The sequence below is a fragment of the Poecilia reticulata genome, linkage group LG1 (genome assembly GCF_000633615.1).
Source record: "Poecilia reticulata strain Guanapo linkage group LG1, Guppy_female_1.0+MT, whole genome shotgun sequence".
NCBI classification, from domain to species: Eukaryota; Metazoa; Chordata; class Actinopteri; order Cyprinodontiformes; family Poeciliidae; genus Poecilia; species Poecilia reticulata.
In genome coordinates, this window is record NC_024331.1 from 18,841,428 (window position 1) to 18,855,395 (window position 13,968).

General features: G+C 38.7%; 1 protein-coding gene across 1 annotated transcript; it reads left to right on the forward strand.

The window, feature by feature from the left end:
* The first annotated feature begins 302 nt into the window (after nucleotides 1-302).
* Nucleotides 303-13,015, forward strand: ptpn9b (protein tyrosine phosphatase non-receptor type 9b). The gene is made up of 13 exons (XM_008412363.2): nucleotides 303-395; nucleotides 2,481-2,624; nucleotides 3,825-3,914; nucleotides 4,144-4,268; nucleotides 5,507-5,612; nucleotides 5,699-5,809; nucleotides 5,889-6,775; nucleotides 6,894-6,990; nucleotides 8,124-8,193; nucleotides 8,866-8,944; nucleotides 9,055-9,205; nucleotides 9,389-9,596; nucleotides 9,910-13,015. The coding sequence occupies exons 1-13, from the start codon at nucleotides 363-365 to the stop codon at nucleotides 10,131-10,133; spliced, it is 2,325 nt and encodes a 774-aa protein (XP_008410585.1). The 5' UTR covers nucleotides 303-362; the 3' UTR covers nucleotides 10,134-13,015.
* The last annotated feature ends 953 nt before the right edge of the window (nucleotides 13,016-13,968 follow it).

Below are 13,968 nucleotides of genomic sequence, written 5' to 3' on the forward strand. Positions count from 1 at the left end.
ACGACCTATAAGAGGGTATGTTTTGACATTCTGATTCTGGGAACTATTTGAACTACTTACAGTGTTACTTCAATGAAGCAACACTGTCGAGTTGCTTCATAGAAGTCAATACAAGATATTATTTGTATCTCGCTGTTTGAGGGACAAGGGTGTCAAGAAAATGGATGGATGGATGCATGGATTGATGTTTTTCATAACTTCTAATCGACTCCGTGCTCTGTTGGAAAATGGGCAGGCTGGAGCGGTCCATTAAACAGGCTGCCAGTAATCCACACAGTCCAGGAGGAGCCTCGTTCGTCTAACTCTGGGCGTGAACGAGCGGCCAGTGGGCGCGCCCGCTGCGACGTTGCGGAGGCTTCAAGATGGCGGAAGCCTTGACAACTCAGGAGCAGCTGGTAAGGCTTTCTTTGCGATTTTTTCCCTTCGCTCCCTTCTAATTTTCGTTGTGTATACATGTCATCATCCGTTTCATCTATGGCTGACCTCATTTAAGAATATATCTTATAAAATAAGTGGTTCAAGGAATAATAGCGAGGTAAACAGCCGTGGGCCGTTCGTTCGCTCGCTCTTCTAGACTACTGACTCCCGTGTGACTGACAGGAGTTAGCATGTGTGTTAGCCCGATGGCGTTTTGTAGTAAAGGGGAGAAATTAGCCGGCACTGTGTCAGTATGCTTAATAACCCAAATTACCGTGGCCCAAGTACACGTTTTCGAGATGCGTGTACTAACGTAACATTTAGGCTTGTACCATTATCTCTGAACTTGTGTATGGGTGTTTTTGTTGGTTAACGTTAGAGATCCAGCTACCACATGTAACCTAGCCTTTAGCTAATGCTAACAGCTATTGTTGACTTGCCTGGAATCACCTCAACTGCTGCTTTGGTGGAGTGTAAACATTTCCTGGGGCTAAATTCTACAATTGGAAATTATACATTAGTGTTAGCTTTACTTTAATTCTACACAGAGTCGGGCTAGAAATAGACCCAAATCCACCTTAACAAGCGGCGGTCTGTGTGTCGGATGTACTATCATGAATTCGCCGAAATGATACTCCGGTTCCTAGAGTTGTTGTTGTCGCTTTCTATTAAAGTTCTTGGTTTTGACATTGACGCTGCATATCAGAAGTCACGTTGCGTTTGAGACAGCAGTTTTGTTTTTATGATTGCTTGCTTTGCTCGTCATCTATATTACTTAACGCTCGCTCTCCCGAAAGCTTCCCAGATTTGCAGATAACGTTTTTATGAGCAGCATCATCTCTCATTACCTGTGGCATGAATTCGCTTAATGACAGCTGAGCTATTCCTGGAGTGCATATGACTTGTTGCCCTCTTTGATCGTCCTGTGAGTGCTGGAGAGCGTTCTAATACTGATGTTCACAGCAGGAAGTTATATAGGTTAGCTCTTTTACAACTCTGATAACGGGTATTCTTTCAGAAAGCTGAAGAATACCGCAGCTTGTGCTAGTGGGCACAATCAGCGAGGCCCCTCAGCTGGCTTTATGTGTGGCTCATAGTCCTGTATTCAAACGGCATCTTAAACTGACAACTAGAGAAGACTCTCAAAATGTTTTACATCCGAAAATGAATAGCACAGGAAGATCTTCCTACTAAACAACATTATTGAGCAGGTCCTCACTCACTCTAAAGACATGGTTTAGTAATTACATCAGTCTATTTTTTCAGGGAATACTTACCTTTTTTTTTACAACTAATGAAATAATAAATACATTATTTAGTTTTAAATAGTTTGCTCTTGAATGGCCTTAATTCTTTCAGAAAGTTGAGCATAAATATATTTTTAGTGATTTTTTTTTGTTGTTGTTGTTGACAGCCTATATGGGTAAGTAGAAGTTAAAGAGACTTCAATAATTTTCATTTGCATGCTTGCTGGTTTTCATTGTCTTTTCTTCTTTTTTTGTTCACAAATAACAATTGGATGAAGAAAATTAAGACTGAGATCAAAATAACCTGGAACTCTGTTTGAAATTATACTTGCACACACACACATATTATGCAAACATTATAGTCTTTTTACCTTCTTTCCAGCATCCAGAGGCCACAAAATTCAAATTAGAATGGGTTAGTTTTAGAATGAATAGACATTTATAGTAGCATTTTAAATATGGGTGCACCGATAAATCTGCCCCGAGTTCCTTAATTTTGGGACACTGGTGAGCAGCTGATACTTGCATGTGAAAAAAAAAATGTGTTCAGTGCAACTCTTTCTGCCTTCACATCTGAAGGATCAATACATCCTACTCTATAAATGGCAAACTGATTGTTTTCATTCACACAAGCTGCTGTCTGTATCATACACGTCACTTTAGCTCGAGATGTAGAAGGCTGATCTGTTTTCTACCCATTAGATTTCATTCTTTATTTTTCTCTGATCTCTTTAATTTATTCCCAAACCTAATGGATAACATTGCCTCTATTGATGACGTCTTCCATCAGATAGTTGATCTCTTTTTGTTTGTCAGGCTGTGGAGGAGTTCCTGAGAGAAGTGAGGAGCAGGGAGCTCCCCCACAGCGCTGGGCTCGTCTCCCAGCCTACAGCTGTTAAGTTTCTTATGGCCCGCAAGTTTGACGTCTCCAGGGCCATCGATCTATTCCAAGCATATAAGGTATGCTTTGTTCCATTCCCTGTTTTTTTTACTTACTTGTACTTTCTTATTAAGTCCTACAGTAAGCTATGTTTTAAAAATGTATCCATTCACGGTGTGCCATTTTCTCAACAACAAATCCTAGTCTTTCTAACTGCATTAAGTGTTAAAATCAATTCAGCAAAATATTTGTCAGTGTTGGAACAGATCGCATGTTACGGTGAAATACTGATGTGTACTGCTGTTAGATCAGAACTTTTTTTGTCATTAAAGATTGTATACAGTTTGATTTTGATTACATACTGAGAAAATGTTGATCTATTTCAGTTCTAGTTTATTTCAGCCACAACTAGCGTTGTATAGTGAGGGGGTAGTCCATTATGGAAGGAATGGCCTGTGTTCCAACAAACTATAGTTTGTCATTTTAGACACTGATTGGCCTTGCACCTATGAACTGCACTGAACAATCTAGTTTTAATCAGGTCAAACTGCATAGATGTGAGACTTTTTGCAGATGAATATAAATATAAATTTTCCTCCTATGCACCAACAGTTGGCCCAATTCTCTAAATCTGTGGTTCTGCCCCAAATCGGTCCATGAATCATTTGGTGACTGTAGTTAGTCCTTTTTCTCCTACTTCCATTAGTTTCTGCACACTTTCTTAAACCTCCACTGTGGGAAGTTAGTTAATCTTTTCAGTGTAACCCTAACTACATGCAGATGCTGTCTTTTAAATACCAAAGTGCTATGTCATTCAGTCCATAGATGTCCAGTCTCAGAGCTGATATAAATCCCTCTGATGCGTAGAGTGCCATTTGCACAATCTAGTTTTTCTATATCTGTGTTCTGTTTATTTATTTATTTATTTTTTACAGAAAGCAATCAAAATGTTTGCAACCATAGAGAAATCCTTTCCTATGAAAAAGAAAATGTGCGTCTGCTGCCCTGTTAGTTTGAGTCTGATATGTGGCAGCAGACCTATTAATAGCATTGTAGTGTTTGTGCTGTGAATAGCGTTTGCTTGCCTTTAAATATTTACTATCTCCCTATTGAATCCCTCATTTCTTCCTCTGTAATTTTCACGAGTACGTCTTTTTTTCATGTTTTAATCTTCTGTCGTTCAACACATCTTTACCTGCTTTTCTAGAGCTTTAAAAAACTGCTGTAAAAATTACAAGGATGATAATGATTCTCCTCTGTCTATCCTGTGTTTTGATTAGAATACCCGGATCAAAGAGGGTATCATCAATATAAACCCCGACGAGGAGCCCCTCCGCTCTGAGCTGCTGAGTGGCAAATTTACAGTCCTGGTTAGTACTAATGCGCTTGTTGAAGCATAATACAAAGGAACAACATGTGTCTTGCAGTTGCACACCAGTCTAAAGGAGAAGAACAAGCTTTTAGAGGACTTTTATTACGATGTTCTCTGCAGACCTGACTGATTAACATGTGTAGAGCAATGGCAACATTTTAATGTGCATTATTTTTGTTTGGATTTTTCTTTATTTTTTTTAATGACCTGTTGGTGGATCACACCAGCCTGGCCGAGATGCTAATGGTGCTGCCCTGGCACTCTTCACTGCTCGCCTCCATCGGTCAGACATCACCACCCACAAAGCTGTTCTGCAGGCCATCATCTATCAGCTGGATAAAGCCATAGAGAGGTGAGGCATCGATATTCAGTTTTCTGTGATCAAACTTGGTTGTTGTTGAGCTGCTCTTTCTTTTTTTTTTTTTTTTTTGTTGCCAGATGCTTAATTTATAAGGTATTAAAATGTTCTGTTTATGATGCTGTTAAATATTTTTTAACATACTAAAAGTATCTAATAATGCATAAGAGAAACTAAATGCAGGCATTTTCTGACGTTTTTGCAAATTTGTCTTAGTAAAATAGCTCAACTTGAGTCAGACTGGAGGCTGAGTGAGTGTGAATTTCAATTTTCAGGTCATGCCTCAGATTCTGAATTGGTTTTATGGGTTTCTGTTGTGTATTTGTAGCACATGGATATTCTTTGATGTAAACTTATGTAGCTCTGACTGTATGTTGAGGGTCATTGTCCTGCTGAAAGATGAACTTCTACCGCCAAGTCTTTTGTGGCCTCTAACAGGCTTTTTGCTGCCATCTTTGTGAACAGATCATTTCACTGCTAATTCATAACATTACAGTTTTGCTAAATTGTGCTGTTGACCGTAGGATACTTTTACCGACCAGGAGTCGGTTCATTAATGCCAGTAAGAAGCTGTTTCCAATATTCTTTCTGCCCTTTTTCACTTTTTCAAACATGATCTCATGACTCATGTGGCAAAGGAGGTAGAAGCAACAACCAGTCATTAAGTATAAAATAAAAGCATAGATGTGAATCAGAATATGCTAAAACAGTAATTTAAAGAAAAAATCTTTTTCTCTCTTTTAGTCATTATTCTGTTGTTTTTATGATTGCTTGGAAACAAAATTTTAAATTAAACTACTTCAGTTCTATGCTCTTCTTAGGTAATCTATGTATATGCCCAGATTAAATAACATGCATCTCTGTTTGACTGATTAAGTGACATCTAAATCCAGTTTGTTGCAGGTACATCTAAAAGCTATTCCCTTAATATATTGACTGCCTGCTCCACTGCTACACTGTATCCTGCCAAATAGTTATGTGATACTTTGTGTTGGTCCATTTCACAAAATGACATAAAAATTTAAGTTTGTGTACAGTGAGGAAAGATGTAAAGAGAAAAAAAAATCATGGGCTATGAATACTTTTGCAAGGTGCTATGAACACATGTACTTCATTTGAAGCTAAACGGCAAAAGCTTAGCAGAATTGCATCATTTTTTTTCAGTCATGTCGAGGTGATCGTTTCGATCCTTCTCTTTTTTTAATGTGACCATCTTGTTCTTTTATTTGCAGTTTGGAAACTCAAAGAGACGGACTCATATTTATTTATGACATGACAAACTCAAGTTATGGAAATTTTGACTACGAGCTCTGTGTCAAGATTTTGAATTTGCTCAAGGTAAATATACATATTTATTTATACATTTGTGTGTTTTCTGTAATGAAGAGCCCGTTTTATTTTGTGCGTCTCCTTCCATTCTTCAGGGGGCGTTTCCTGCCCGATTAAAATGCGTCTTCATTGTGTCCTCTCCGCTTTGGTTCCGAGCGCCATTTGCAGTTCTTCGACTTTTTGTCAGAGAAAAGCTGAGGGAAAGGGTGTGTGCATAAAATTTCCTGGGTGCACATTTATTAAGTCAGGTAATAGTCTTTTATAAAGTATTTTTCTTCCTCCCAGGTATCTACAGTGAGAGCTCACGAGTTGGTCAGTCATATTCCAGTCTCCTCCCTCCCTGAGCATCTTGGTGGGACATCCCAGTACAGCCACGTGGCCTGGATCCAGTCCTGTGTTAACATGCAGTCCAACACCGCCCTGGGTGACACACAGGAACACGACACGCATGACTGCGTGGGAAGCCTGTTGCGCTCCTACAGCTTGGACAATAGCAACGCAAGCATTGGTACAGTGCCTTCCCACACCCTCCAGGGTACTGAGCGAGCCGTGGCTAACGTCAACTGCTACGATGACAACAATGCTAACCCTCAGAACCACATTGTCGGTGTGGAGGGCAGGACTCAAGGCCCAGGCCAGTACCAACAGGGCTCCAACTCCAGTTCAGACAAGTCGCAGGGGAACCACCAGCACTGGAACGGTACGGCCTTGAGCGGAGCCAACACAGGCGTTGGTCCCAACTCAAATGTGAACGGCCGTGGCTGCCGAGCCCCTACCCAGTCAGACACTCCCCCCAACACGCCGCTATCACAGAAAGCCGATGACGACCCAGCAGCTGGCATCACAACCAACCCCGCCAGCCAGTTTCAGAACGAAGCTGTGAAGGAGGAGGATGAGGACGAAGAACGGGAAGGGGTTCCTCCGCTGCCTCAGAAAGCTCTGCCCCGCCCACCCAACCAGCCTGCATCGCAGTCCCCACCCCTGTCTTCATCATGGGGTCCGGATGATGATGAGAATTGTTACACTGAGGTATCGGTTCACACACCTGACCAGGGAGGAATGATGGTCCATCAGCTGGTGGAGTACGTCAAGAGGAAGAAGAAGAAAGGGATTTACCAGGAGTACGAGGACATTCGCAAGGAGCCTCCAGCCGGCACCTTCGACTATTCCAAGTAAGTCTCAGTCTGTTTCACTGAGTCTAATGGCAATATAATTTAGGAAAACTATCCAGACAGGAAGATTCACACCAGTCCATACGACCTCAGACTGAACTCCTAACTGTCTTTACAGGAAAATGTCAAATCAGATTAAAAACCGGTACAGTGATGTTCTGTGCCTGGACCAGTCACGGGTCAGACTCTGTCAGCTCTGTGATGATGAAGATGAGGTAATAATCTTATCCCTTTTTGTTATCTTTGGCCTAATTGTTTCTTTTATTTTCAGATGAATACATTTAATTAATTAATTAAGACTCTCTTGACAAAATATGCAGATATTTAAAATTCTGTTTTCTGTTGCTTTTCAAAGTATTTTTTCCCCTCTCACATTTCGCCAGATTACTACCACAAACTTTAGTGTATTATTTATTAAATGTTTTTATATAATATGATACTCTGAAAAGCACATATTGCCTGGAATTATATCTGTTATGTTTTTGGCTATCTCTTCCAGCTTTGCTCTTTTATAGACTGACATTCTTGCCCATTTACCATTGCAAAATATTTCAAGTTCAGTCAGAATGGATGGAGTGTTTGTAGAGATCAATAGATTTTTGCTTTGCTTTTGCCTTGACATTAATCAGATTAGTCTGATGCATAGACATGCTTTTATCCAAACAATGTTTTTGAAGCTCTGTTTTAGATTCTCCTGCAGAAATCACTTTTGGCAGAAAAAAAAATTAGGCCATTATTTTAGAAGGGTGGTAATAATTTCTTTATTATTGCCATTAGTGAGCCGCTAATGTTGCAGAACAACAGTCAACAGTTTCTCTCATCTCAGCTGTGGACTTCTGCAGCTCCTCCAGAGTTACTTTGGTCCTCTTGTCTGATTAATTCTCTCCTTTCTTGTCATACTTATTTTGGTTTGTAGTCGTTCAATTTCTTAAAATAGTTCTCTGTTCAAAGCTTGCAGTTGATTTTATTTGGTTGTTTATACAAGAATTAGGCTAATGACAACCATACATAATTTTTCTTCTGCTTCACAAGTACAATCTACTTTGTGGTGTCTGGTCACATAAAATCCCAATGAAATGCATTGAAGCCTGATTTTGAAACTTGACAAAATACGTGAAAAGTAGAAGGGGTATTTATGGTTTTGTACTACACTATAACCACATTAATCCTTTCATCAGAATCCACTATAGCTGTTCGTCACATCATCTATGAACCCATTTGTCTACTTTGTATAACAAAATATTTATAAAATGTTCATTAATAATATTAAACAATAATATTTTGCTGTTCTCCTGCCAGAGGATGTTGGTCTGTTACTTGAACCTGCCTTTTGTTTTGTTTTTTTCAGACATCAGATTACATAAATGCCAGTTTCATGGATGGGTACAAGAGAAGCAATGCCTACATCGCTACTCAAGGTTCAAAACTCTTTTTGTTTTTCCTTATGCATGTTTTGTCAAAAACTGTAGACCAATAAGTTGGTCCTGAGATCTGCTTAGTTGACTACTGTTTTAATACTTACCACTGTTGCAAACTAATACTCAGTGTTTTCAGTATCAAACGAACAGTAGAGATAAACCGTACAGAGGAACAATTTTCCCTATCATGTCTTTATTCTGAATTTACTTGGTTCATGTTTTGCTCAGGTAAACAGTGATTTGTTTTTTTACTGCATTTGACATTACTCATTTAAATAAATGTGAAATGATTTTTTTGTTAAAGTGGTGAGGAAAGGGAACTTTAAAACGTGGCTCTACTAGTCTTGATGTATTTTAAAACCAGCCACGTGATGAATGCACACACTACCTGCCTTTTGTGTGACGCTTGTGAACAGCAAATAGAGATGCACGCCTTGCCGTGTATGTGACTACAAGCTGCTCTGTTGTTTTCCTCTCGCTAGTTTAGGGTTGAAAACTTTTTCCAGAAGTGAGATAAGAAATGCTGTTGCCCTAATCAATATTGGTCATAGGCATTGTTTCAAATAGGGTTTATTAATTCTGAGAAATGTAGACATCTGTCAGATAAAGACACATTCAGTGATTTGTGGAGTTAAACTTCTAAAATTAATGTTTTCCATTTCTGTCCTTCAGGTCCGTTGCCAAAAACATTTGTTGACTTCTGGCGAATGGTATGGGAGCAGATGGTACTTATCATTGTCATGACCACCAGGTGAGACTTTATAATATCTACTGATGTCTTGATTGTCATTAAAACATTTTTGCAACATGCATAGAAACTCAGAATTGATGGCTAAATATTAAGTTGGTTGGTTTTCTTAGGGTTGTAGAGCGTGGACGGGTCAAATGTGGTCAGTACTGGCCGCTGGAGGAGGGTAGAACTGAACAGCATGGATACTTTATGGTTAAAAACACACACATCCAGGTGTTTCAGGACTTCAAGCTCTCCTATCTTGAACTATACAACACACAGGTAGGCTCATACACAGGCTTGCATAAATTTAAAGCTGTTTAAGATTTAAAAGAGATAAAAAAAATAAAAAAAGTAACATCAATTTCAGTTATGGGGGAGCCTGTGAGATTATTTTTTTTGTGCACAGCCAGTTTGTAAGATTAAATTTTTTATATATATATATTTTTTTTTACATGTTTGTAGTCTGGAGAGAAACGGGAAGTTTGTCACTACCTCTATGTCAGCTGGCCAGACTTTGGGGTGCCTAAAAGTGCTTCAGCTATGTTGGACTTTCGTGAGCATGTACTTGAAAGACGGAAGGCAGCAGTGCAAAGCTTGGGGTCCAGCTGGAGGGGCCCTCCAGGGGGCCCTCCGGTGGTCGTACATTGCAGTGCTGGCATTGGCCGGACAGGTAAACACTTCTATTGTCAAGTCACCTCACCTGATAACACCTGCAGTTACAGTAAACTTTGTAACAATTTGATGTTATGATGAATTTTACATGACTGGGTGAGTTGATGCTTTATATGATGCAGCTAAATTTTAACACTGCCTTATTTTCATTCAAGTCTGCATACTTCATGTTTTTAAAATGTCGGATGCAAGTTCAGCTTAAGTAAAAAATACATCTATATTTATTATACATTTTAAATGTTTGCATTTGCCTCTGTAGTCTATTGAGTGTTGCTCAGTTATCTATCTCTTCTTCCTTCCTTCCTCTTAAGGCACATTCTGCACACTCGACATCTGCCTGTCACAGCTGGAGGACGTAGGCACAGTAAACGTTCATCAGACGGTGCGAAGGATGCGCACGCAGAGGGCTTTCAGCATCCAAACCTGGGACCAGTACTATTTTTGCTACACTGCCGTCATAGAGTACGCCCAGCGACATGGGAGACTGAGCCCAGTGCAGTGGTCCGACTCAGAATTAGAAACAGACAGCGAGTGAGACACACTTGCACGGATGGTTAGTTGAACATAAACAGACGTGATAGGAGTACATATTCCTATAGAGGAGAGGAGCAGCATTTCTTAGTAAAGGATGGAGGAGATCCTTTGACCATAAAAGAGAGAAGAGACGATGGAGACTCCAACCGTTGCTCTTTCCTCACACAAGATGCAGCTGAAGAGCCGGAGCAGAAAATGCAGTGCAGGAGAGACTATGCACTGCAGCAGCGATAAGCAAGCTGGCCTGCCAATATCCAAGCCCTTTTTTTTTATTAAGCAAACTACAGAGGGGAGGGGGCTTGGCCTGCCCTTACACACGCCACGTTGACAAAAGCGTTGTACGACTTGTAGCATTTTTATATTGACTTGCACATGAGGAATGATAAACTTGAACCTTTACCCCTTCAAGCCCTCCAAATCCAAGTATCAGTTCCTTTTTATAATTCTTGTTCCTTTTCAAACAAGTCTGGTTACAGATGAAATGCGACATGTGTGAAAAGGTGAAACTTGAAAACATTTCTTGTTTTATTTTTTTTTGTTTGTTTGTTTTGTTTTTTGCTCATTTAAGAAGAAATGGTTTTTGGTGAGACATTTTGTGACCGACTATTTGCGAGCCATTTTGTTCATTTCCATTTTATTCAACTATTTCATATCCATTTTTATTTGATGACATAAGATTTATATGCGCTTCATATTTGTGCATATTTAGACTAACTTTTTAAAGCCAAAGTCTTCACCCTGAATGCTTGGATGTACTCCTTCCTGAGATCTTATAGACTGAAATCCACATATATTCCTCTAACATACATGTATATTTTATTGTGCATAATAACATCCTCTGAAATACAAGCTTACAATGCCTAGCGGAGTATAATTGACTTAACCTTGAGAGAGAAGGACTATGTAGCAAACCAGACTGAGAATAACTAGAGTTCTGGTTTTTAAACGCATCTTTTTTGGCAAATCTCTGGGTCAGGTTCTAACATCATATTGCTGATATATGCTGTACATGCATTAAGACTGGACGTTCTTGAGTAATTTGGCCTTAATCCAATTCACTGCCTCAAACAGAGCCTTGTAGAGGTATTTATACCCCTTGAACTGTTTCACATTTTTCTCGCATCACAACTGCAGACATCCTTGTATTTTAATGGAATTTTTGTGTTATAGACCAAGACAAAGTATTTTATAATGTGAAGTTAGGACATGGTTTATAAAAGTTTGTGCAAATGAAAATCTGTGGTGTGAATTTTTATTTAATTAAAAAAAAAAAAAAAAAAAACTTTCTTGCTACTTGTCCACGCAGGACAGATTTGTGAATTGCTAATGGTTGTGTCTGTCAGCAAGTTCTCTCACCTAACCTGCGGATCTAAGGGCGTTTAAAACAGTGTATCATTGTTCTTCCATCTCACAATTATAAACGACTGTGTTGATCAATCACATAAAATTGTATTAAATGCAATGTGGGTTGCTGTTGTGGTACAAGATGTGATATAGTTCAGTGAGAATGAGTACTTCAGCAAAGCACTGTACTCGTCAAAACAAAATCACCTTTTTAACTTGTAATTCTCTTCTCTTTTTTTTAATCTTCCTCCCTTGACACAATAGTTGTTTGATTCTTGAGGCGTTTTGTGCCTCAGATAACGGTGCCTTCATGTTTTCCTTAGTGTAATATCTTGCTAGTGTGTTGTAACGCCCAAACTAGTGCACTTGCTTACTGCACATTATGTGTGTCACAAAGGACGTCCAGTTTAGAGCACACTACTTAAGAAAACAAAGTAGTGTAGTATTTAGTAGTAAGCTCTGGTTTGAGACATGGCTATAGTTTCATCTTTTGACCTCAGGGGGTAACTCTAGTTTCCTTTTTTTTTTTTTCTTTTTTTTTTTTTTTTTACGTGTCAAGGATCAGTTTCTGAGTTTGTCTCTGATAAATTATCATTTAAGAAAAACATCCTTTTTTTGTATTTTTTAACTGTATTTTATCCTACTGTATTTGTCTTTGTACTTCTTCAATATCAAAGTCCGTGAATGTGGGTACGATGCTACAAAGAAAACAGACCAGTTATTACATATAATAAGCTGAACAAATCTCAAGGGGAGTGAAATGTATATTTTTTGTTGTAGACGGATACATTTTGTTGAAAATTGTAACTTGTCATATTTTCAGAACTAACATGTAAAAGTGTTTGTCCAATTTTGGGCAGCTATTCTTTGGGGTGGGGGTCTGTAACTCCTTTTATTTTTTATTTTTCTTGAGGTTTTATTACAGAACCCTTTAGTAAGGATGGTGTTACCATCCAGTTATCTCATACCCTAAGCCAAGGACAAAGCAAAAAAAAAAAATTAACACAAGGAATAATTAACAAAAAAAAACAAAACTATCTTAAACATAAGCACCTGTCATTTCTGTTATATGTATAAAAGGAGTTAATCAGCATGGAAAGAGCCTTGAATGTTTTTTGGGGTAATGGTGTCAGAAGATAGTCAAACGTACACGGATATTTTCTTGTGAATGTGGACCCTGCAACCCTTAATGCCAAAGGCCCAGGCTCACCTTATTTTTTTATTTTATTTTTAACATTCTCAATAGCCTTCTTGCATGGACACTACCAGTACAGCCTTTCATTCATAGAGCAATTCCCCAAGTGTTCCCCAGAGCACATGGAGAACATTGCTAACATTTATGTAAAGCCATGTTAATATGAGAAAGTGTATGGGGGAGTGCTGGTCCCTGTGCTTTACTTTTAATTTTATATGGGAAAGATGGAACACAATTTGGACTGGTCTTTGTTTTTCACATTTCAGTGCTTTAAGTTAATGTGATTGAATTATGGCCTTTTACATGCTGTCAACCCATTAAAGCAATGATCTTACTATCTTGAATGAATGCAGACCTGGTGTTATATCCACTTGACCAAATAGATGTGAACATTTAAAGCATATTTTCACTTTACTGCTGACTTTTACGTTGTTTACAGATAATTATGGCTGTAGCTTACATTTTTGAACCTTCAGTTTGGGCAAACATTTGTTTTACAACCAACATCAAACTTGTATTTAATTAAACAGAATATCATTGATACAGTTCAGTAAAATAAAGGCAGTTCACAAAGTGAAAAGGTAATATATTTCAAGTGTTTATTTCAGTTAATTTTCATGAAAACCCAACATTTATTACATTCTTGGAAAATTACTGCATTGAGATTAATAAGCATAACTTTGAAAGCAGAAATGCTATGGCCTACACACAATCATTGGGAAAACTGATGACTGCTGGCCAGCATAGATAATGAATTCCTTAACAAGGATGATCAGCCACAAGAGATTATTGCTCAAGATGTTGGCTGTTCAGTGTGCAGTATGCAAAAGGTATGCAAAACCGCTTGAAGTTCAGTTTCTACAGCCAGTGATAATTTGCAGACTATGATTATCTCCTGGTGTTGATCTGTTGTATTTTATTAAATCTAAAGTCAGAGCAGCTATCTAACAGGAGGTTATCCATGGACTTCACTGTTGACTACCTTTATAGAGATGGTAACTTAATTATCCAATTGGACATGTCTTCCCACATTGCCAAAACTAGTTCAGCAATAACAACTATGCTTGATTTGTAAGCAAACCAGCTGTACCAAAACCAAAACTCTGCAGAGAATCCATGGAGCAATTTCCATACAGAGGATGAGAGACACCAGAACCAACAGTGCAGATGAGATGAAGGCTGAGGTTTCTCAACTCCTCAAAGCATCGATACAGTAGTTAATGCAAAAGTAACCCCAACTAAGAATGGAGTGCAAATGCTGCATATTATGCAGACGTGCTTTTCAGAAGTCTATCTG

Bases quoted from the DNA above. Each gene is read 5' to 3' on its own strand.
- ptpn9b (XM_008412363.2), top strand. From the start codon at position 363: ATGGCGGAAGCCTTGACAACTCAGGAGCAGCTG. The intron at 6,776-6,893 runs GTAAGTCTCAGT...CTGTCTTTACAG, and splicing joins GGCACCTTCGACTATTCCAA to GAAAATGTCAAATCAGATTA. The intron at 6,991-8,123 runs GTAATAATCTTA...TGTTTTTTTCAG, and splicing joins TCTGTGATGATGAAGATGAG to ACATCAGATTACATAAATGC.